The sequence below is a fragment of the Halictus rubicundus genome, chromosome 1 (genome assembly GCF_050948215.1).
Source record: "Halictus rubicundus isolate RS-2024b chromosome 1, iyHalRubi1_principal, whole genome shotgun sequence".
NCBI lineage: Eukaryota > Metazoa > Arthropoda > Insecta > Hymenoptera > Halictidae > Halictus > Halictus rubicundus.
Genome location: NC_135149.1, coordinates 24611736 through 24636874, shown reverse-complemented (window position 1 = coordinate 24636874; position 25139 = coordinate 24611736). Strand labels below are relative to the sequence as shown.

The 25139-nt window shown below is 43.2% G+C and overlaps 2 protein-coding genes across 2 annotated transcripts in view; both read left to right on the top strand.

Moving 5' to 3' along the window:
* The first annotated feature begins 260 nt into the window (after nt 1-260).
* The window catches only part of LOC143359014 (enhancer of split mbeta protein), a 105667-nt gene continuing 80788 nt past the window's right edge, over nt 261-25139 (top strand). Inside the window, exon 1 of the mRNA XM_076796618.1 lies at nt 261-270. The gene's annotated coding sequence lies outside the window, so the exon portion shown is untranslated. The remainder of the gene's footprint in view (nt 271-25139) is intronic.
* Nucleotides 476-25139, top strand: part of LOC143358808 (tubulin monoglutamylase TTLL4) — a 116213-nt gene continuing 91549 nt past the window's right edge. The window contains exon 1 of the mRNA XM_076796287.1: nt 476-867. Within this exon, the coding sequence (XP_076652402.1) occupies nt 539-867 (329 nt within the window). The 5' untranslated portion in view covers nt 476-538. The remainder of the gene's footprint in view (nt 868-25139) is intronic.

Here is a 25139-nt window from a genome sequence, read left to right as displayed (position 1 = left end):
AGGTGACGAACGAGAGCAAAAGAGAAAAGAAAGGTTGACCGTGGCGTACGCGCAGCACGAGCTGCGCACGGTGCTACAAAAAGACAAAAAGAATCGCGAGATGAGAAGAAAACAAGCTTTGTTAGCAGAGGAAAGTAAAGCGAAGGACAAAGCGATGGGGGGAAAAAAGGAAGAAAGAGAAAAAAAAATATTACGGAACCCGAGCAGGAAGTTAGAACGAGTCGGCCGAACGACGAGAGGGACGAACGATGGTAGCAACGGAGAAAGAAAGTAGGTGTTTTATAGTGGCATACGCGCTGCACGAGCTGTCCGCTGTGGGATAGACGAGGAGGGCGATACTGGAGGAAGAAAGATGGAGAAGGTGACAGACAGCGAGAGAGAAAGAGGATGGAGGTTACGGAGGATGCGAGAGAGGAATCGCCGTGGGAGAGAGGGAAAGAGGACTGGGGACAGCCATGGGAGTTGGAGAGAGAGGGAGAGAAAATAGATACTTCGCGGCGCACGCGCAGCACGAGTTGCGAACGGCGCAGTAGAAAAAATGCAGATACGAGAGAAGGAGCAACGGGAGCCAGAAGAGGACGGCGAGAACGATGAAAGCCAAGAAGCCGGTGTACGAGGGAATAGCGCAAACGATCACGGAGAAAGAGACACGGGCCAGGAGCAAGCGAGAGAAAAAAGATCGCTTGTTCCGGCGTACGCGCAGCACGAGCTGCGCACGGTAACACATGGCGCATGCGCGGCACATGCCCGGACGCGGATCAGAGAAACGAGTGCGAGTGAAGCACGTGGTAAGGTCCTGCTGGAGCAAGAAAGAAGTGACCTCGACTTCGAGCGGCAACAAAGGACGGAGAGCCTCGTATCACGGCGGTGAGTGAAACAGCACGATTATCTCCAAGGAGAGAAAGGGATCTCTTGATAGTTGTTACTGGACAACCTATAGACCGCGTCCAGCCGAGGAGCAGAGAGGATCGGCGTTGGACGGACAGAGACACGTGTCGATTTGATGAAAGAGTGGGGATGGAAGGATAACTTGTTGCATGAGAGCCGCGAACTTAACCTTAAATCAAAAATGGGGAACGGGACGATGTTACGATCTCTTTCTTTTATTGCTTTTCACTTCCTATCGATATTTTATAACAGAATCAGGTTTATTGAACATTATGAAACCCGGCGACGGAAGCCTGATAGTTTTTAAAAGAGGTTAGTTCGATTACCAACTTTCGAAAATCACACGGAGAGGTTATGTACCCAAAGGTTCGTGACACAGTGATGCATTGGGCAGATAGATACGTACAGTGACTCGTGCAGTGAAGATAGGTTAATTTAGTAGACGACGTGTAATGAAAATATTGGAAAAATTGACAATTGTGGATTGAAAATCATGAAAACTGCAATTTTCACCATATTCCAACAGTGTGCAATTCTAACCAATTTCGATGAACTATTCGGCATAAAAATTTGTAAAAAAAAAAGGAATTTTTACTATCCCTTTCACACATACGACCAAATGCAATTTTTCCGAAATTTTCATTACGCGTAATCCATTAAACTAATCCTTCTAGCATTATAGGAAAGAATGAAGTCGTTCCGTCTATTTGCAAAAAAGTTATTAAAGTGTCTGCGATCGATTATACTATATCTACAGGGTATAAAGAAATGTTTGGTCTTTTTACATCTACGGATCGACGAGGATCTGTAAAAAAAAAGTTGTCGCAAAATTGTCCTTGACCTTGAATGACAAGCTGATATTTCCGATAATTTAATTGACACATAGAGTACAATACAATAAAAAATTTGACCTTAAAATTCAAGGTCAAATTTCCAATAATATGACGCATAGAGTACAGTGCATTAAAAAATTTTGACCTTGAAATTCAAGGTCAAGGACAATTTGCACACTATTAATTGAAATGTCTTGAGACATGCCGCTAAGCAATTAGCAACCCCCGACGACGGTGCCTGGGTCTATTTTGACCCAGGATAACAAAATTGTCATTTAACTGCACAGTTTCCGGCGTTTAAATTGAACGAACAGCTGCTGCATTAGGAAAAAGAAAAGAGGACTAACTAAAAATATGTTTAAAAAATATTGACGAATAAAGCAGCGAACCGTCCGAGTTAGGCGAATGTCTCGTACCACGATGCGTATGCATCCACGCTCTAATAATTAGAATGAAGCGTATGCAGCATTCAGCATATTATTCGAATCGTTTCCATTGAAGCGTTCGCAATAAATGTTTCGCAGGATGCAACACGAGAGCTCGGAGGATGTTGGACGTTCGATCGTCCTTGCACAATGAATTAACGTACGAGCGCATATCCGACGATCGAGGGGAAATATGTAGTTGCGCTCGGTGCTCGGTAAAAATTGCGAAACCCAATAAACCGAAGAGGAGAGCGTTCCATTCAATCGAGCTTAGGGTTACAACCGGTAACCAGAAGTTATTACCCAGTTCCGATCAGATCCCGTATCGTTGGAATAAGTTATAAGATCGACGGATTGCACGGATAATCCGATCGTATAAGTGCCCGGGCGCAATCTATCGATCATTAACGCCTCGTCGAACTCGAACATCCAGACGGGATTCCATTTCCGACAGATATTTTAATCGAGCCTCTCACCGAAGTCCCCGTTCCAACCACGTCATATACGATCTATCGTCATTCTCAACGAGCTAGAAAAGTTTAGGCGTCTTCATTTTCTATGCTGTTCAACTGAATTATTCGCGACGACGCGACGGTTCATCGATAACGCATAACCGTGCATGTTGATAACGGTACTTCATTTTTTAATGAACGACCCAGTTGTTGATATATAATAATAAATTTTTATAATTAGGTACAATACTTGGCGATATTACCCAAACTATTCTATTTCATTGCACTTTTCTAGCTACACAGACCACTTTATAACTATGCACAGAGCTTATCGTTTCATCCTGCGGATGAAGAAAGAACGGGATAGAAAGAAAACTATTAATTTAGAATAAAAGACTTGAAGTAGCATACACCTGCCTGAATCGTGGCAGGTTTGTTGTATGGTTAATCATCCGGGAAACATTTCGGCATGAGGCACAATTTGCATACAAACTGCACGAGTATTGAAGAACACACAGCTCAATCCGTGTTTTCTATTTTTCAACTAATGTCCGTGATTTTGGAAGTGTCCACAAATCGACATGCCATTGAAATGTTAATATTGTCTATACTCTGACCAGCAATCATTTTAAAAACGCACGATTTCCATAAAATACGTTTGTATTAAGCAAACACGAAGCTGCGAGAAATTTAAGTCGAGGACATTGCAGGGACGGGGAAAAAAAGGACTTCACTAATGGTAGCCGCATTCGAGATGAATGGGATGCAAAGGGTGGCATTAAAGGGGTGCTGTGGTCTGCTTGAGTCGCAATATTTAGATTCCTGACCAACCGCACGCATCTGTCGGCCGTTTAGTGTCCGACGTTTCTATCTCTCTCTTTTCTCGGCCGGCGTGCACATATTCGTACAAATGCAGGTAAACAAGTTTGCGCGCGCGCGCGCCACTGCGCAGGAGGTGCGAAATAGAAACGTTCGAACCAAAAGGACATTGACATTGCGAATTTACATGGGAAAATATGTAACTTTACTCTTGCATAACTTTTTACTCTTCCATTAATAAAAGTAACGTTCCAGCAAGCTGTTATAGCACAGTCCTTGAAAAATTCCTTGCTATAGCTTATTGAACAAAACTGTGTTGTGCCTTTCGACTGCTTTCTGCAATACTCTGCTGACCTCTTGAAATTCTAAGCGACCATATTCATTATTTAACTTACCGTTTGTGGAAGCTTAATGATTTATCTTTATACAAATTTAGATCAAATGTGTTTTTGGATTGAGAATAAACATGTTACTTGAAAATTTATATTAAATCTGGATAACTAAGTTTCGTTAAGATGATCCACCAAATGATCGAATTAATAAGTGCCAAAAAGAATGTTTACTTATTTCGTTGTTTTAGAAGATAAAATATTTTCGTTGCCAATTGTTATTTCCACTCAGCACAGTACAGTCAAACCTGGTTTTGTGCGGTTCTTTTCTATCCGATTTTTTTTTTGTGCGATTTGTTTTGTGCTGTCTTTTTATGCGGTATGTGAATGCCAACTATCAGTGTACATATGTCGCAAAAACTTATCACTGACTTCATGGTAACAAAAAATAAATCAACTCTAATATCCTCAAGTGACGAAAGCGATTTTGAACCAGTTCATCGCAAGAAGATGCGCGATTTGGACTACGACGAGTAGTATTGAATTATGTGCATTTGGAAAATTTCTCCATGTTTAAAATGAGAAATTAAAGTTTTTTTAAATGTTTCCATGTGTAACTTAATCATTTATTTTGTTTGGAAGGCACTTTCTCGCTATTTCGTAAATCTTCAACATATTTTCTAAGTGAGACAATTTTGAAAATTTCTCCGTGTTTAAAATGAGAAATTAAAGTTTTTTTAAATGTTTCCATGTGTAGCTCAATCATTTATTTTGTTTGGAAAGCACTTTCTCGCTATTTCGTAAATCTTCGACATATTTTCTACATGAGACTTTTTTTAATATGTTGCAAAAAATTATTTGTTATTATGCGGTCCCTATCTACCGCACAAAAACAGGTTTGACTGTATAGTCGCACGTCTTTGTGCATCAAGTTATTACACGACTGAACAAACTATTGAAAATCATTTGGTACCAAGGTCAGTGCGAATGGCTGCGTTAGACAGTACGAAAGTCCTTGAGAAGGTTCCTCTCCCCTTATCGTTGGTTCCAGCACGGAGAGAAGCTAAGCTTAATCAGGTTCCTCGTACCGACGTCTATGAACGGCAGCTCATGTCAGCCTGTTCTTATTTCCGAGCCCCGCCCAGCGCGGTGCAACAAGTTACACATGCTCTCAACAACGAAACAGCTTCGGGGAATCTTAGAGATTACAATCCGAGATTAATCCCGGAGCTGCTCGAATCTCGTTACTCGCGGCGCGGCGGTGCTTAAGAAATCGACGGCGGTACGAATTTGTTTTCCGTTTAATCAATTAATTGTCCGACACTGATATCCCGGCTTGCATTGGACAACTATGAAACCAGCCGAGCAAACGCGAACAGGTACGGGAAACGTGACATGTCCGCGGGTGAACATTTTTACGAGGGAGGGGGGGGGGGAGATGTATCTACAACTCGCATACCGGTGGGCGCCTTGGCACCGGGTGGTAGTATTTGCATAGCTAGCGAAATGGTGGTTGCAACGGTATCTATGCCACACCACTCGAGAGATCGGAGAGGATACACGTGCAAAGCGCGTGCACACGCACGCACGCACGCAGGCACGCACGCACCGGCACACAGGGTACACGCGGGTGCGTTTTTCGAGGGTATGTTCATCGGCTCGTTCGCTCGCTTGCCTGCCATCGGCCCCAACAGCGTGTGTATATCTCTTGATGGCAGCTGGAGGTTTCGCGCGTGAGAACTCGGTGGCTCCGAGGTTCCCTGGTTTCTCGTCGCCACCTGTCCTTGTGCTGCTCTCTCGAGGCGACTGCCAACCCTCTTTCCTCGTCCTCCTTTTCTTTCTGCTTCTTCTCTCGCCCTCCCCCTTTCCCTCGTCAAGCAACGCCTGCAACCCTTCGCGAAGTAATCACGCCTTGCCAGGCCGCAGGGGCGAACGATGCCGAGCCGAATCCGAGAAACCGTCGGGGTCTTTAACTCCTGGCTAATCACGCCTACGTACTCTAATTCAATCGGCCCGGTCCGAAAATCTTCTTTAAAGGGCTGCCGCGATCAACAGGCTACTCCACTTTGAGCACACCGACAGAACGCAATGAAACATCGAGCACTGTCTCTGTAATGCCGTGTCGAACTAATATTTTTATTAGGAAAATTTTGCATTCAATACGAAATTTACACGTCTCTGACGGTTCCGATAATTGCACCTTCGCGACAGCCGCGGCTAGATTCTAATTCCAACGCAGCGAAGTTTTTTTACATAATTTTGAACTTAATTCTTTAAGATTAACGTTGACAAAATTACAATCCAATTCGTGTGCCACAGCGGAAGAAGATAATAATTTGATTGTTATGACTCTTTCGCTAATACATTTGTGACATTTTTCGCATTCCACTGAGTGAACAATTCGCAACGTTTGCTCCCCTCCGCCGGATGTTCCGGGTGATCCGATCGGTGAGCATTTTTTTTCCGGGGGTTCACCCCTGGCTTCCGAGGCAAGAGAGCGCGGCGACCATAAGCGTGCACGGAGCGTGGAGGTCGTGTGCGAGAAGCATGTGCGTCTTTTGAGGCTGCATCCCTCGCGGGCCTCGGTGACCGCACACCCTCCCTTTTCTCTCTGGTTCTGGTTCCCCACGGGCCCCTTTGGGCCCCGTGGACCGCGCGGGTACAGCACGCACGCGCACATACACACCGAACACAGCAAACACACCGACGCGGACACCTCCGATCGAGTGAAAAAAAGAAAAAAGAAAAAAAAATTGGGCCTCATAACGGTCGCGTACGGGGCGTAGATGATACCGCGGAAAAAAGAAGAAGTCGGTGCGCCGGGCTCAATGTCGCCGAAACTGGCAATAAAGTTGCCCGAAGAAACGGAAACTGTGCCGCGGCCCCCGTACTGTTTGCCAGGGATACGCGGTACCGTAATTTCGGGCCCCGGAGACCATAAATTACCTGCGGATGTTGTAATTTCCGTGGATCTCCCCGAAGACTCTGTGTATATTCTGACCAATGACAAGTCATTGAGGTCAACGATAGGGAGCCGGCCACAGTAGATGTAAAACGCTATACCGTACAGGCGAGAGAGTATCCTCGGGGCGTTTCGCCTGGCAGAGAGGAGAAAGAAAAATAAAGAAAGAAAGAAAGAGAGAGAGAGAGAGAGAGAGAGAGAGACGTGTACGCTGGCGCTTATCACCGCTGCCCATCCACTGTAATTAAGGTGGTGAAAAGTATCGAGCTGTGTATCGATGTAATAAAGGAGTTGCGAACGTGTGACACAGTTGTGCGCATATTGACTTCCGGGCCGTAAACAGGTATAAAAGGGATTTTTCCTCGCGTCGAATATTCATGCGGTTTTCGCCGCCTTCTTCTGGTTACCGGCGCGCTCCGCTGCGCCGCGCCATGTATTTTCGAAAAGTGCTGCAACGCGCTGTATCGGCGCAAGAAACGCGGCACTTTTTTTCGGCCGTGCATTAAAAATATAAATGGACTGCCGCGCCGTTAATGATCGATCATAAGTAGCCCCTTCGTCCCCTGCCTTCCCGTGGAGGTAATTGCCGTGGGCAGATCGCGGACGTTCGCGCAAATGTGGATTTGAAAAAATTCTATGCACAATAAAAATTCGATGCGTTGATCGCAAGGTGCAGGAGCTACGTTCGTTTCTTAGCACTCGAATGGCGACAGTGAGGCGACACTAAAAATTGCTGTGTCATTATTTAAAATATTTTTTACATTATTGTATTTAGTTGTATTTAATAAATTACTAAACACTTCAGTATTGTACGAGTAAATTTCACCATTTTCGTATGTACAACATGAAAAAAAAAAAATATATAGAAAGGGAATATTCTAGGTCGGAAGAAATGTTTCGTTTTGGAGTTAAAATAGCTTCGAGTGCAAAGGGTTAATAGTAAAACAATACAACAGTGTATTCACACCCCTTAACCCATTTGCATCATTTGATGTTGTATGATTACACTATCATTAGACACACACTATCATTATTCGTTAGCTAAAAACTAGAAATGGAGGGTGTTGTTGTAGATGAAAGTGGTAATTCTGATTTTTTCTTATAAAATCTGAAACTTAAATATAATAAAAAACAAAGTTTGGTGATAAAGGCCTTCTTTTCATATTTCCTTATGATGCAAATGGGTTAAAATTGCAAGATATAAGAGCGACGCGTTATTAATAATTTTTGTATGTTTAAAATAGTGCATCGACACTGTTGATTACTATTTTGAACAACTTGATTTGGTCACAAACGCATATTAATCTGCCGTCTATGCAGAACTGTGATTGCAAAGGAGTCGCTTTCATTCGTGAATCATCGGATATAGTTCTGTGCTTAATTAATAAGCGAAAAAAGATACCGGTCAGTTAGTCGGGTATTAAAAGTAGAAAAACGAGAAGCGACATTTTTACTTAACTTCTGTGCTTGTTACGGCCGACTTAGGAACCGTTTATTTTGCACGAAGATCGGCAGTCTACCGATAAAATGGCCGGAGAACTGGAAAAGATTACGCGATATCGAAGACTACGCGTCGCGTACCGATCGGATTAGCTTTCGCGTTGATAGAGGCTCCCCGGAGTCATTGCTCCCGGTCGAACACGTCCCTCTACGTGTGCTCGAAGAAATCGTCCGGTAGATCGGGATATAGTTGAGGGTTCTCTGCGAGTATTCAGCAGGCGTCGCGACTCATGTGAAGCGACATTATTCCCGTGGTGGTGGCTTTGGCATGAACACGCCATTCGTCAGGTGGGGAGACATCTAACGAGTGACAGCTCGATCCACAAGCCGATATCCGCGTGTCGGTTCGATCGAAGGGAAGAGATCGTTGGATCGTTGCCAGGGACCGGTAGAACGGGCTCCGGATGGGGGCATCAACGATGCTGCAAGAAAGCCACGCGTTTTCGTTCTCTCTGTTCTTTCGCTCCCTCGACGCTCGATTTAATCGGCTTTAATCGCCTTCCCCTCCGGTTCGCGAATGAAAATCTGCAATATTTATGCTGTTCGAGTGTACGCGATCGCCCGTGTGTCGTCACCGGTTTGCCATCCGCGTGCGTCGATCGTTAAGACGCGGGTTCACGGTCGGAAACTTGACTGCATCATTTACAGTTAACCTTGCTCGAACAGTTTGCCGCGATACCCTGTCGATTTCCGATTTTGCTTCAGTGCACCGCCACACAAGTCTACAATTATTGGTGAAATGAAACAATTCTTGTTTTCAGTAATTGTTCGATGGAAATATCTGTTTAGGGAATATTTAGAAACACCTCGACTTTATTTTCATATTTTCTGTTATTTACAATTACAAAATGGCGGTCCTTCTTAGACGGCACCCAGCACCAGAAGTCACTGGAAGCCAGCAAATTTTTGTACGGGGTTAATCAAGAATAAATACTTTTTTAATGTCAATACGATTTATAGTATAAATACGATCTTTTGATATCTTAATTTATTGGATTTTTATAAATATTAAAACTTGATTGTTCCTAGGGAAAAAAGATTGCATTCTTCAAATAGCCACCATTTTCTTACTTTTTTGAATTATGAAAAAATTGTACGCTACATTGAAAAGTATTTATTTTTTATTAAGTTCGGGCATCAAACTGTGTTTGCAAAGGAATTTTGTAGAAATTAATTCGTGGCTTTATCTTCATGAATTATTGTAACGTGCAGGCATAAATGTCTCCAGTTTCTTGGAACTTTAAAAAGCTCAAACTAACTTTTGCATGGATAAAAATATTCGTTATTTGAATCTGTTTTTTGCAACGCTATATTGGTCCAGATCATTCTCGAAACCCGATGCTCCACGTATGTTTGGCATAATTTAGAATGAATGTCTATCGGCGCGCTTAGAGTACCTGAAGGCGATCAGAGAGAACTGGCACGACTCTCCTGCAAAGGGATTTTGCAAGCTGCAAGGGATTTAGCTCGGAGGAATTTTGATAGCTGACGTGGATTATGCGAAGCCATCCGGCAGAACTAGTGCAGACGATTCGCATGCACTGATAGCTAAAAGTGTTTGCATAATTATGCGTCTTCTAATTCTTTCGATCCTGGTACGATCTGCGACATATAGACCGAACTGGTATTTTGTTTTTAATCGTAAAAGTCAAGACGATTTTTTCATAATGTCGTCTAAGAAAGATGAAACAGAAAAATAGGTCTGTCACAAATATTAAGAATATTGTTTCTATCAACGCCGATTCGTACATCACGAACTCCGACATATGAGAAAAGTTAAAAACAAATAAGCATATCGTGTAAGAATAAGACTGGAGCCAAAGTGCCCGATGAAAACTGCAATGCGCAAGTATGATAATCGCAGTCTGAATGATGACTCCAGCCAGGTGTCGATTTGCATGGAAATTAATACCGACACTCTCCACGATGTTTTGTTTATTCCTGCACGCAGCTCACACAAATTGCTGAGGCATCTGTCGCGCCTTGTCGCAAATTGGCGGAGCGATCGAGGCATACGCGAACGTACCTGTAATTAAATCTCGAAGCTGCATACGTGCCGTATTATCTTGTTGTGAATCAGCTGCATCGATACGTGTTCGCTAGACTGCGGATGTTTGTGATCGCTGGAATTATCGTAGATCTGATTTTCTTGGTCAGTGGCATCCGACTGCAACGAGATCTCTAACTTCACTAACGTCTCCGATTAATCACTCTAATTACATTTTCTACGGTCGGAGGGTTCGAACGATCGTTAATTAATTTTTGAAACTGGTATCGAGGAGTTGTTGACAATACTCGTACAAGAGCCAATTGAATTAAATCGTGCCATTTTTGGTCACTATTAATTATTTTTAAAACGATCTCGCATCTCTCCATTTCCATTCAGTCTAACGCTTCTACTAGACGTCCACTAAATTCACGTCCCTTGGTAATCGCGTAAAGAACGCTGCAGCACAGCCAGTATTTCCGGTGTAGCCACTATCGGTCGAAGGCGGCGAACTTTTCATCGAATGACCGCGAGCGTGTTGGGGAAAAGCTCGCTCGGTTCGCGGCTCTAGGCGAGCCGTGATTATAGTAACGAGGCATAATTCGTCCACCATAAAAAATGCTCTTCCTCGGCCCGCAGGGCACGATCGGTCGAGGTATCGGGCGTAAACGCCCTTGCCCGATTGAACGCGTATTCCTGAAACGTAGGCGTTAACTTGTTGCTCGCTATAAATAGCCGCAAGAGAACGGAACGTACTATTAAGTTGTTCGAACGATATCCACCCTCCTTCGCGTTCCTGCTCCTTCCTATTTTCTACTCCGTTCGTAATGGGATTACGGCCACGTGAATCCCGTAACGTCCCGAGAATTCGCCGAGGACACCTGGCGCTGCGCGCTCTTGCCGATCACGACCCAGATATCCTCCAATTTCATTGAATTACAAATATTTCATGTCCGCCTGTCAATTTATTCCTTCCTTCCTCTGAAGACCCAAATTCCGCGTTTTCGACACCGTGCGACTCAACCCTTTCACGATCTTGCTGAAATCCTTAATTGGACACTGAACTTTTCACTAGAACTTCTCACTGGAACTTCAACACTAGAACTGCCGAACAATAAACGCGACTGACGTATATTGCTTCGTAACAGTGACAAGACTGTGCCCATTCGGACTTGATACAACTTTTATTGTAATATGTGCTACAATGAAGAGGTTCATTAAAAAATTTCCGATGAAAACGTTTTTACAATTTCAGTAATTGTAAAAGAATAAATTAGGAACCAGTCATTCTGACTGGTCCGGCAGTTCTAGTGTTGACACTAGAGCGACTCAATTTGTCTCATTTACGATATACAGGGTGTTAAAAAAAAAAGCGTTCAATATTTATATGGTATATAGGATACACTGTACTGAGTAAAAAAGCTTTAGTAAACATAGGTCGAAAGGTGAACCTTTCGCTTTTTGATATTTATAGAAAATTGTCCACGTGTTATGATTTTCCGAACTGATTCATTCCGGATGAAATCTACTGTCGGCACTTGAAGGAGGACATTCAGAACGCGGTTTGTAACCACTGATGTAAGCATCGCATGCGATGGAAGTAAGTTGATCATAATGCTAGCAAAGAATAATGTTCATATCTCAGAAACGGTTGACCTTTTGACCTATGTTTACTGAGACTTTTATACTCAGCACAATGTATCCTATATACCATATAAATATTGAATGCTTTTTTTGAACACCCTGTATATATTAAAAAAAAATTATTAAAGTTTTTCTATAAATGTACAGGGTGTTTCACCTAACTCGATCATCTAAAATATCTCGCTTGTTTTGTATAATAGAAAAAAATGTCAGAGGAAGATATTAGTTGGTTAAGGAGGGCAAATATTATGATAAGCAAAAAAATTTGTTCAAGGTTATATTTTTTGAGATGTCAAGGTCATCGAAGTTTTTTTAAATGGAATGATATATTTTTATTATCGCTATATACGAGCAGAGGTCAAGACTAATCCAACGACCTGTAATATTATGACCTTCGCGTGAACTTTGGACAAGTAAACAAAGCAACATTTGTCTGGATTGTATACACCGCGACAAAAGTGAGCAGGTAAAATTTAAAACCCTAGAAAAGATTTAAATTTAACTCGAGTTGTACTCAAGGTCATTTGAAGGTCATTTGAAAATCAAATCATATGTTTTGATCATATGTTTACGTAACATAATTTTTACGTAGGTATATTATTGCACCAGGGATATAAATCATTATTAATCAGACTGTGGATTTTTATTCAAAGTAAACATTTTTTTGCACAAATAGAACAAGAGCTAACTATAAATTTGCGTTTTCCTTTTTTCCAAGAAATTGGTACCCTCAAATTCATTTAATCATTTCATTGTTTGAAACATTATCGTCTCGCTTTCGCCATTAATGCGTAAAATCCACAATGTGTTAATAATATCTTACAGTGTATTAGAAAAACTCCATAGAATAATTTAAACGTTTCCGCTTGAAATTAAATGCAATTAGCCGGAATCGGGAAATCATTAAATACTTGACCGTTTGAGTTATTGCGGAACGTCTCAATGAATTTGACATTCGAATGGAAAGTAATGTACAACAATGTTGCCTGCGTTCAAGAAACACGTAAATATTCCACATTCTTGAGCGTTGAATTTACCGGAATGAAGAGCAATTATGAAACTTCGTAAATCGCAATATCGTGAAGTGCGCCGTCGATTAATGGCCAGCGATAATAATTAATGGACCCAGCTACTTCTCCTGTTGTGTCGACCTTAAAAATACTTTGCAAGGATATTGCTACATTAAAACGCAGCGGTACACGGTGAGCAATCTTAATTGATTATCACTGGGCATCCATGAGTTCTTGCGTGCACGTTCGACGCGTAAATTTCTAGAAAACGCGATAAATTAAACGGTAGACATGTGTTTTACAATGTGTAATTATCTTAATTAATACATCTCCGTGAACCGAGTCGCACGACGCGGTTGTGCACGAACTTCTTTAAATTCGAACGGCTGCCGCCATTTCGAAATTACAGGGAACATGTAACGAAATCGACATGTAGCCGAATTTATTACATTGTAGTTAATAATATTTATCCGCGACGACATACATTGATTTCGGATCCAAGTACACACGTGCGACGTGCAAACTTTATTATATTTGCTCCGATAATTTGTAAGACAAGATATTTCTATTTTTTATGCTCGCAGCTTTGCTTTTTACTGCATCTTTCACATCGACACTTTGAAATATCAAAAATAAAATCAGCGGAAGCTTGCGAGGTGTTGTGCAATACTATTTTCTAAACGTCTTACGCGAGGACACGAACCAATACGTTGCACGTGAAGAATAGGCGAACCACGGTGTGCCCATTCAAAAGTACAGGAGTTTGTTAGTAGATGTCTCTTATTTTTAAGCAATTTATTCCCAGGCGGCAGACTACTGGGTACCGAAAATAAGGGGCCGAAATGAGGCACACTTACCCCATTACCCGAATAATAAAATCATCTACTTTGAATTCTGTCCGGGCCGGGTAGACTAATCACAAGTTGTGATTCACAACACAGCCGTCGTTCATCCCGAATGACCGCGAAACGAGTCCCTCGGTTATTAAATTAGTTACTAACAATTAGGGGGGCTCTAGTTGCAGGGGGTTGGCGGATCAGTGGGGGACAGGGGTATCGAGGGGGGTTCGAATCACGTTTCGACCGGCACGGTCGAGATCGGTAACTACTTTAACGAGAGCAATTACGAGACCGCGTGAAATCGCGTTGCCGCGGAGTGATCCATCGATCAGCCCACGATGATGACCAATAATAACCCGTCACTCCTGTTGCTCGTTTCCCCCCTCGGGCAATTCTTATCTATCGCTCGCTCGTCCCCTCCAGCGGTCCGCGTATAGCGTACCCCGGGACTCGGGCCTGACTCGGGCTGCGTGTAACGCGCGTGCGTGCGTGCGTGTGCGTCGCGATCTCCTTTTTGCTCGTGGTGCGGATATCGTCGTGTTTCACTGAACGTTCGTTGGCGCGGTGGCTCTTCGTTCACGCACGCCCACCGCGACCGCCGCCGTGACCACGTGTTCCACACGCTTCGTCCACACGCTCCGTCCACACGCTTGCTACGCGTGCGTACCGCGCGCGGTTCGCATGCGTGTGTACGCGTGTGCGCGCGCGCGCGCTCGCTCGCTCGCGTCACAAGCTCCTACCCGGAGAGAGAGACTCGACTCGCGTCGCTCCGCACGGAGTCTCGCTCGAGTCACACCTGCTCCTTTTTCCCACGAGATCGCTTTGCCCCCCAGCCACCGCTCCTTCCTCGGACGTCCTCGGCCACCCTTGGCTCCTTTCGCTCTCCGGGCAACCAGCGACTCGGGGCCATGGTCGCCGGAATTGACTCGTCCGAGAGCCCGGCTAGCGAGTAAGCAAGTCAGCTAGAGCGCAAGCGAGCCGGTACAGAGATTTCCTACAGTTTATCCGGCCGTTCTTGCTCCCTTAAGGGGGACGGCAGGCATTTGGCCTTGACCGTCGCGCTATGTTACGCTGTGCCTTTTTTTCTAGACATTTTACGTCTTAAATAAGTAAGTAATCAATTAAAAATGCATACCACCGTGTTTGTACATGTCTTTGCTATGTCTGTATAGAGCCCTTTTTTCGATACGAACACTAAATCTCGCGAAATTAAGAGAATCTCTCAGCGGCAGCCATCTTGTGACGTCATACTTGCTTCAGAATTCGAATTTTCTGCCGAACATTACAAATTGCTCCACGATCAGGTAGAAATTCGCAATTTGGGCTCTATACAGACGTAGATTGGACTTTTAGGAAACACAATTGACCACTTCTAAACTGCTCATTGCAATATTGAAGCGATAGTTTGAAAAGGTTTTGACCCATGCATACGTATATGGATTTCAAACCCTGCCGGCCCCCTTAACCGCGGCACCCTAAGCCTCTAGCTTACTCTCTAATAAGCGATGTAGGTAGATAGATGCCGGTAGAGAGGGTTCCTGCAGTTTCTCGGTTTTTTCCGCTCCCTTATCCGCGACCCCCTAAACTAGACAGTAAGCGAGTAGGTAAAAAGTTCCCCCAGTTTCTCGGTCTTCTCCGCTCCCTTATCCGCGGCCCCCTAAACTAGAGAGTAAGCGAGTACGTAGACAGATTTCCCCCAGTTTCTCGGTCTTCTCCGCTCCACTATCCGCGGTTGCCTAAGCGAGCCGGTACAGAGAATTCCTCCAGTTTCTCGGTCCTTTCCGCTCCCTTATCCGCGGCCCCCGAAGCTAGAGAGTAAGTGAGTAGGTAGACAGATTTCCTCCGGTTTCTTGGAGTTTTCCGCTCCCCTATCCGCGGCCCCCTAGGCTAGAGACTAAGCGAGCCGGTAGAGAGAGTTCGTCCAGTTCATCCGGCCTCTTTTGCTCCCTTATCCGCGGCCCCCTAAGGTAGAGTGTAAGCGAGCCGGTAGAGAGGGTTCCTGCAGTTTCTCGGTTTTTTCCGCTCCCTTATCCGCGGCCCCCTAAACTAGACAGTAAGCGAGTAGGTAAAAAGTTCCCCCAGTTTCTCGGTCTTCTCCGCTCCCTTATCCGCGGCCCCCTAAACTAGAGAGTAAGCGAGTACGTAGACAGATTTCCCCCAGTTTCTCGGTCTTCTCCGCTCCACTATCCGCGGTTGCCTAAGCGAGCCGGTACAGAGAATTCCTCCAGATTCTCGGTCCTTTCCGCTCCCTTATCCGCGGCCCCCGAAGCTAGAGAGTAAGTGAGTAGGTAGACAGATTTCCTCCGGTTTCTTGGAGTTTTCCGCTCCCCTATCCGCGGCCCCCTAAGCTAGAGACTAAGCGAGCCGGTAGAGAGAGTTCGTCCAGTTCATCCGGCCTCTTTTGCTCCCTTATCCGCGGCCCCCTAAGGTAGAGTGTAAGCGAGCCGGTAGAGAGGGTTCCTGCAGTTTCTCGGTTTTTTCCGCTCCCTTATCCGCGGCCCCCTAAGCTAGAGTGTAAGCGAGCCGGTATAGAGAGTTCCACCAGTTTCTCGGTCCTTTCCGCTCCCTTATCCGCGGCCCCCTAAGCTGGAGAGTAAGCGAGTAGGTAGACAGATTTTCCCCAGTTTCTCGGTCTTCTCCGCTCCACTATCCGCGGTTGCCTAAGCGAGCCGGTACAGAGAATTCCTCCAGTTTCTCGGTCCTTTCCGCTCCCTTATCCGCGGCCCCCGAAGCTAGAGAGTAAGTAAGTAGGTAGACAGATTTCCTCCTGTTTCTGGGAGTTTTCCGCTCCCCTATCCGCGGCCCCCTAAGCTAGAGAGTAAGCGAGCCGGTAGAGAGAGTTCGTCCAGTTCATCCGGCCTCTTTTGCTCCCTTATCCGCGGCCCCCTAAGGTAGAGTGTAAGCGAGCCGGTAGAGAGGGTTCCTGCAGTTTCTCGGTTTTTTCCGCTCCCTTATCCGCGGCCCCCTAAGCTAGAGTGTAAGCGAGCCGGTATAGAGAGTTCCACCAGTTTCTCGGTCCTTTCCGCTCCCTTATCCGCGGCCCCCTAAGCTGGAGAGTAAGCGAGTAGGTAGACAGATTTTCCCCAGTTTCTCGGTCTTCTCCGCTCCACTATCCGCGGTTGCCTAAGCGAGCCGGTACAGAGAATTCCTCCAGATTCTCGGTCCTTTCCGCTCCCTTATCCGCGGCCCCCGAAGCTAGAGAGTAAGTAAGTAGGTAGACAGATTTCCTCCTGTTTCTGGGAGTTTTCCGCTCCCCTATCCGCGGCCCCCTAAGCTAGAGACTAAGCGAGCCGGTAGAGAGAGTTCGTCCAGTTCATCCGGCCTCTTTTGCTCCCTTATCCGCGGCCCCCTAAGGTAGAGTGTAAGCGAGCCGGTAGAGAGGGTTCCTGCAGTTTCTCGGTTTTTTCCGCTCCCTTATCCGCGGCCCCCTAAGCTAGAGTGTAAGCGAGCCGGTATAGAGAGTTCCACCAGTTTCTCGGTCCTTTCCGCTCCCTTATCCGCGGCCCCCTAAACTAGAGAGTAAGCGAGTACGTAGACAGATTTCCCCCAGTTTCTCGATCTTCTCCGCTCCACTATCCGCGGTTGCCTAAGCGAGCCGGTACAGAGAATTCCTCCAGTTTCTCGGTCCTTTCCGCTCCCTTATCCGCGGCCCCCCAAGCTAGAGAGTAAGTGAGTAGGTAGACAGATTTCCTCCGGTTTCTTGGAGTTTTCCGCTCCCCTATCCGCGGCCCCCTAAGCTAGAAAGTAAGCGAGCCGGTAGAGAGAGTTCGTCCAGTTCATCCGGCCTCTTTTGCTCCCTTATCCGCGGCCCCCTAAGGTAGAGTGTAAGCGAGCCGGTAGAGAGGGTTCCTGCAGTTTCTCGGTTTTTTCCGCTCCCTTATCCGCGGCCCCCTAAGCTAGAGTGTAAGCGAGCCGGTATAGAGAGTTCCTGCAGTTTCTCGGTCTTTTCCGCTCCCCTATCCGCGGCTCCGTAACCTAGAGAGTAAACGAGCCAATAGAGAGAGTTTCTCCAGTTTATCTCTCTGGCTCCCTTAGCCGCGTCTCCCCCGAGGTAGTGAGCTAGAAAATGTTGAGTTAGAGTAGTAAGCGAGCCGTACAGAGAATTTCTTCAGCATCTCTCTCTCTCTCTCTCGCTTGCTCCCTCGTCCGTGTGTGTCCCCCTAATACCGTTCTTTGCATGTCTGCTGGTCCCAATCAATTCCTCTCTGAACCTCGCCAACCCTTTTAATGGTTAATTCATCATTTGGTTTTTTCCCCGGTCTACCACCGATTTTCTTCCTCTCCGGCTGGCGAACAGAGCGACCGGAGCAAACACTTGGAAGACCCGCGACACCCTGTTATTACGTAGATTGCCGATCTTAACCCAGATTTTACTACCGTTCTTTTAAAAGACATTTGAATACCCTGCTGAAGGCTCTACACGACCCAACGCCGCAAGGTTTACGGTTGGAATAACTATTCGGATTTTTCAAACTGATGCTGGCGAGGTTTGTCTCGAACTTGCTTTTTGGCGGTTGATCACTAATTTACGTAAGCTTATGCAAAATCAAAATTCTCTCGTTTACAGCGAACTGGAGCACAGTAAAAATTAATTTTCTTTCTCCAAAAAGAATTTAAATATTTTCTTTAAGAAAGGTTATTTTTTGTTTTTAATGTTCTGAGGACCATACTTTAGACATTTGTCAAAAATATAATTGAAAAAATTCTTGAGAGCCCCCTCGTTCAAGTATGCAGGGAGCCAAAAAGAATCAAACAAAAAAAATTTTGTAAATATTGCTTATATTAGGGGTACCCATATAAGTAATCAATTATTTGGAAGTTTCTTGAAACTTCACTACTTAGAATATGTAGAACACAGGCTGCTTTACTGAAAACTGTAAAAGAATACAAGTATAAATTTCTTTTACTACAAAATTTGTTTTAGATTTCAAAATAATTTACCACTTATGGGTACCCCTAATAATTCTTGAGAAGAGGGACATTAGTCTTAAGACTTGTTTTGCTCGGTCGCAGTTCGATGATACCCGATTGTCAATTTCGCGCCTCGTCGTCGCAACGGGAGGCTACATCTCCTCGATTGCACTTGCGCGATGTATGCAAATTTCGCCAATTTCATAACGTTCCGAAGGACTCTGTCAGCTGTCTTAAAGCGAAATGATATCGCCTCTTATCCGGTTCGCGGAATTCATGTAAATAGACGTTGATATTTACCGTGTGCACGGTCAAGCCATGTACTTAAGCGCAACACTTCTTTTTATCACGCGGTTGTGTACTCTGAACTTATCTGCTCTTAAGTAAATTCCATCGCGGGTCAAGATTTAAGGAGCCTACCTCGCGGAGAGGATACTTTTCATCCTGATAAGAACTTCGGTTCGAAGGAACACCAACGGGAACAGCGTCCATCGATTTACATGGAATGCCCAGTGGAAAAATGATTTAACCATTGTAACTCGGCTGGATAATTCGCCCATTTTTTTCATCTAAGAAAAATAATAGATATTTTTGGACCAAAAGCTCTTAGAAAATTTTAATCCCATTCAAAATTCCATCGGAAGGTCCATTAACACTAGGTTTACGGAGCTCTAAAAATTACCATTTTACATCACTCTATAAAAGTAACATGAATAAATCTATCAAAATCTGTAGCCATTTTTTAAATAATATGTACCCAAAGAAATCAATTTGTTAAATAATTCCTCACGGATGCATCTTTACAATCTCAATATCAGTATAAATCAAAAATATTTGAATCCGTCATTTTGACGGGTCCCGTAAATCAGTGTTGAAAATTTTCAATATTTTCTACATCAAATTCATCGTACGGATTTGATATATTATGTCAAAAATATAAAATTCGAAACAGTGAGCACTAAACAAATTAAAAATGCTGTTGTAACATTTTCAGCTCACCAAAGTTGAAAAAGAGATAGATCTGGCTTCTATATCTTGCAATTAATGCAGACAATTTCTTTCTCTCAGAAAAATCCGCGGTCTGGTCATGGTAACTTTGAAAATCCTCGGACACAGTTTCAGAAAATCGCGACGAAATCGTTCGCGAAACCCGTGCGACGAGGTCCGGCCATCGCGATACATAATTCCAACGTTAAGACACCGATCGGAGCCTGATTTAGAGTGAGACGTATTCGGGAAACTTGTTTGCGTTCAATTAAAAACTCTCCGTGGAATATTGAACGGGTCACTGCATCGTTATAAAAACCGCGCGTTGCGCAGTTGACTCGACGGCTACGAACGAAGGGACCGATTTCCGATGCCATAAGTTTCTTAAGGATACCAGCGAAGATCGAGTTTACGAGGTAGCCCCGCGCATGTTTTGCATACTTATCGTAACAATTTTAATAAGGCAACGAACGCCGACAATTCTCCCGTGTATATGACCTTTATGCGTTCGCGCAGCGCATTGCGGCCGCGGAATTGCGGGTAACGAATTTACAAACTTGTTTATGTAAATGCACGTTTATTCCCAGGTTACCGGCTTCTGTGTGCTTCGGAAATCATTTTCTTCTATTTTACAGGAATCGGAATTGCACGTGGAAAGACGGACAAGTCAGAAAAAATGAGTAAAAAGCGATTACTTTTCTGAGAACAGCTCCGACCAGGCTATTTTATTTTCATAAGAGTAAAAGTATGAAAGATTTCATTCTTCGTTAATAGGTCGCGGATGTTTATGCAAAATGGAAACCGTCGACGTCGTTTCTGAGAAACAGGAGTTTAATTAAAACGAATTTATTGCAATATTTATTTTTCTTGGCTTACTGATTTATTAACACTCAATTGACCACGCTAGACTTGCAAATTAACACTAACAATCTCACAATAAAACATGTCTATTATGTCTCTCGCCATTGTTGTAACGTTTGGAGTGCCGCCACACGTGCTTCTCTGTTAATTAGTTAATACAAACAATTCTAATAAGTCGAAAATTGTGTGAAGTTTTGTACTGCATCCATTCATTTTCAAAAATTGGGAAGGCATTTAAAAATGACTGCATACTATTTCGTCCATTTTCTCCGTTCACGATTTCTCGCATGCGACTATAAAACAAAATAGTTTTCACCATCGAAGAATTCCGAAAATTTTTCCGAACCTGAACGTGAAAAATAATTTTTTGAAAAGCAGACTCGATGCACTGACGGGAAGGTCGAAACAACATTGCAATCATTTGTTCGGACGGGGAAATGAATTTTTGTTGTGTTACATTTAAGCGTGCAAAAATTGTGTTGACATCCGTAAGACGCGAATAGTTGAAATAATTAGCGGGCACGATAAATCGGCGTTTCATTAAATCAATCCGGTGGCTACAGTTCAGAATGAACAGGCCGGCGGCGTGCGCATACCGGCCGCGGGAGAGATACGCGTGCGTCTCGTTTTTAACCGGCGCAAGAAGTGCATAACGTCAGTGGTCACGGAACGGCGACCTTGCAGGTTCGGCCAGAAAATGCATGTCTTTGGCTGCGAAATTTACGCCAACAATTAAACTCTACCTTGAACGGAGAACGCGTCCTGCACCTGATGCCCTTTTTTAAAAGGCCTCGCGTACCCTCGGTGTCCTTGACCTCCCCCTCTTCGTCCTTCCCTACCCCCACGGCATTCTTTTCGGGGAGGAAATCCAAGGAATTCGCGCCCGCATTGCGTTATAACCGCCTCGGATAAAGCGGGAACCGAGTGCACGCGCACCTGTGCGTAAATCAACAGTTTAAAACGCACCGATCATCGCTCGCAGTCGCGGTGCCGAGTCGTTTTGTCGCTCCATTTTCACTTTTCATTTTTCGGTGCCGACGCTTCGCCTGTAAGCCGCTCATTAGCGATAATGTCTCGATAATGTGCAAGAGAAAGAGAGAGGTGTTGTTTAAAAATTTACCCCCGCTACCGTACACATACACCCGAACAGCTCGGAAGCTCGCGGATTGCCCCGAAGTTTATTTGCTGAGAAGTACAGCGTGATACCTGATTACTATTCGGACACTTTTAAAAAGACGAGAACTTTCCTAACAAATTTACATTAAAATTTAATTTTTACATTCGACCTGTACAACTTGAATTTTTTCTTTTTTGGAGAAGTTATTTTTTTTTTTTTCAAAAATTGGTCGGAATTGCAGAGAAAGTGTTACAAGTGAAAAACTGCGATTTTTACCATGATTTTATCGTTTTGATTGATATCGGTTCGGATAGTCGAGGTTCCGCTGTGTCGTGGATTAAACAAGTATGTATGATCGAAATTGTGTCGTGTTTGGTGTCATTTTAATCAGAAAAATGTCACGAATATTTTTATAAAAGCTTGGTTAGGAAAAAATAATTAAAAACAGTCCAGTTTTTCCCACTGAATCAGCATTGTCGCACCGACATTACAGCGTTCTTTTCTTATGTTCCCTTTTGCCCTCACGAGTTTTCTTTGGATCTTTTCTTGGATCTCCCTTTTGTTCCCCCATTTCGACACCCATTGTTTCTTTCGGTCGGTGGTGACTCATAATGAAACTCGCTGGAAGTCAATCTAGTTTTTACCGTAAATCGCGCAGCCTCAGCTCCCAGATTGCGTTTCCGAAGACTGGTAGCCAGATATTTTGCACGCTCTCCTCTTTGACAAGAAGCTATCTGCTTACTTGTTTGACTCTTTCGACCCTGTTGGCCAAATGTGCAGAATTACAATTGAATTACTCCAGAAATTATAATTACAAAGTAATTGAATTACATTGTAATTCAATCATATTGTAATTTATAATTCAGATCTTCGTGCAATTCAATTACAATGTAATTCGTAATTGCAATTGGAGTACAATTATAAAATACTTTGCAATTAATCTACATCAATTACGAATTACGGTGTAATTAAATTAAAAATAAAGAATAATAAAGTAATAGGTAATAAGAGATTGAAAAATCCATGTGAAGGTTTCAAACAGAAGCAATTTATTATTTATAAATTTATAACATCTGAACAGAAATAACTTCTGCGTTACAAATTTTTTAAATTTCAAACATAAATATAAAAAGCAGAAAAAGGAAACATGTCTCTGGTTTACCTAAGTTATGATTTTCTGCTCCGTTCATTTGTTTAACTGTATATTACTATCTCTGATTAGTAATTGTAACAAATAACATAGCAACGTGCACCACTATATTTTTAGATAGGCAATATAAGTACAAGTCGCATAACCCTGCAACCCTAAATTACCTGTTAGCTAATTACTAATTAAATCGTTTGTTATATCAAAAAATATTTGACATAGAAATTATGTGTAATTTTATGTTCAACTTTTTTAAAATTTCAATATAAGTACAGGTCGCATAACCCTGCAACCTTATATTACCTGTTAGCTAATTACTAATTAGATCGTTTGTTATATCAAAAAATATTTGAAACAAAAATTATGTGATAAAAAATCTCTATGCGGCAACGTTAAATTACGTGGATTAGCAGGAGGATATTGTTATTTCTAAAAATTAAGAGGAGCCCAGAACATTAGACTGCAGATCATTGTGCAAAATAAAAATTGTCTACCTGCATTATAAATGCATGCCGCTAAATTATGTATGCGAGAAAAAAGAAATTGGAAATAGTTGTCACGAACGGTGTCGTTGAAATTGTAATTTGTTGTTCATATTCTACGCAACGGCACAGTTTTGTTGAATACAATTACGCGCTTTGGACTCGGGACACCTTCTTGTGCAACGCGTTCGAGTGCTGCATTCAACAGCCTTCGCGATCCAGGCACAGACAGATTATTTCCCACCTCCGAGAAACCGCACAATTCGACACTGTCAACGAAAAAACTGACGTGCTTGTAATTCGCTATAGGGTGTTTACCACAGCCGAAGGTTGTTGACCGCCGTGTCCTCGATTCTTCGTCAAAGGACTTATCAAGAAAGGCGAAGAAATTCTTAACCCGCAGTGCTGTTCAAAATTTGATCAAACTCGTGACTCGAATTAGCTCGATTCCCTCTAAAGGGAAATTAATCAAATCAAGGTGTTCGCGAGACCTTTTCCCGCTAATAATAATTAAAAAGACACGAGTTTTACGCTCGTGGGATCTATTAATTTTCAATTTCTGGTGGTATTTTACCATGTTCTAATTTCTTCACGCCTACCATAGACCTCAAAAAATCAGAAAAAAGAAAACTGACGAGCAGACGTTCGAAAGAGCCAACGAACCGTGCGGTTACTTTGGAAAGAAAGAAAGGGGCGTGTCTGTTGGGACTGCAGTTTGATTGCCAAAATAAAGTTAACCAAGCAGAGGGGAACGAGGTTTCGGTTTTGTAAGCAAGCAAAAATGATTTGCAAAATAAAATATTTGCTTTGCCGCTCCTGAACAGGTTATAGCGGAGAGGTTGTTTCGGCGCGCAACACAAATATTTTGACTTGCTGCTGTTTACGGAAAAAACTTTCCAATTCGACTTTTTATTCTTCTGGTCCAACAAGATTTTTTCGAAACCACGGGGTCGGTTCAGTATGTAAAATAAAATCACGAGTCTGTATATTTATTTGCAAATCGTTAGAATGCAATCTACCCTCAAAAATAATTATAGACCCCTCGGGTCTATATGACCCGGGATGAAATTAACGTTATCATAAATACTATGCTCCCAAATACTTAATTTATTGGTTTGCTTCTTTAAGTGAAATAAAATATTTGAAATAAATGCATTCTGAGAGACATCAATTAATTTGTACGTCAGATATATGGGACGAGTTGCACTGTTTGCAACTTGGTAGTATACCCATTCGCATTATAAAAATTTAAACATTAGGACTTTGTACAAAATTTCGTAACGCCGAAGAAAATTGGTACAAAATGTTTTTAATTTTCTTCCACCTGTTATCGTACTCACAGTCCATTCTTTAAGCAATGAATTCACACAGTATCATGATTATTATACAACAGCTGAACGATACTGTTTCAACATGGATGCTGTAAGAGGTATTTCCTTCTTCGTGCATCACGGCTTTCAATCAAATTTTACATAACTTTTGTTCACGCATTAAACCGCAATTACAGAACGCGATCGAATTTTACAATTATTTCTCTGCTGGCAACGCAGTTGTACAAAGGCGATATAAATGCAATTAGGCGAACACAACGGAGAAGCAGCTATAGCAGTTAATCGATGTCTTCCTGTATTGTCGAAGGCAACGATTCCCATTCTTCTTCAACGGTGGAACAGAATAAGCATCATTCGAGATGATAACATACATCTCGTATTCGAGAAGACAGATAAAACGGGGATACCGTTACGGGTCCGTTTGGACCCGGTACTTTTCTCGCTCGACGCCAAAAGAATTCGCCATTTATCAGCTAATACCTGAAACACACGCACCTGAACGCCCGTAACGGATTACGGTCAGACTTGCGCAGATTTACAATTGAATTACTCCAGAAATTAGGATTACAAAGTAATTGAATTACATTGTAATTTATAATTCAGATCTTCATGCAA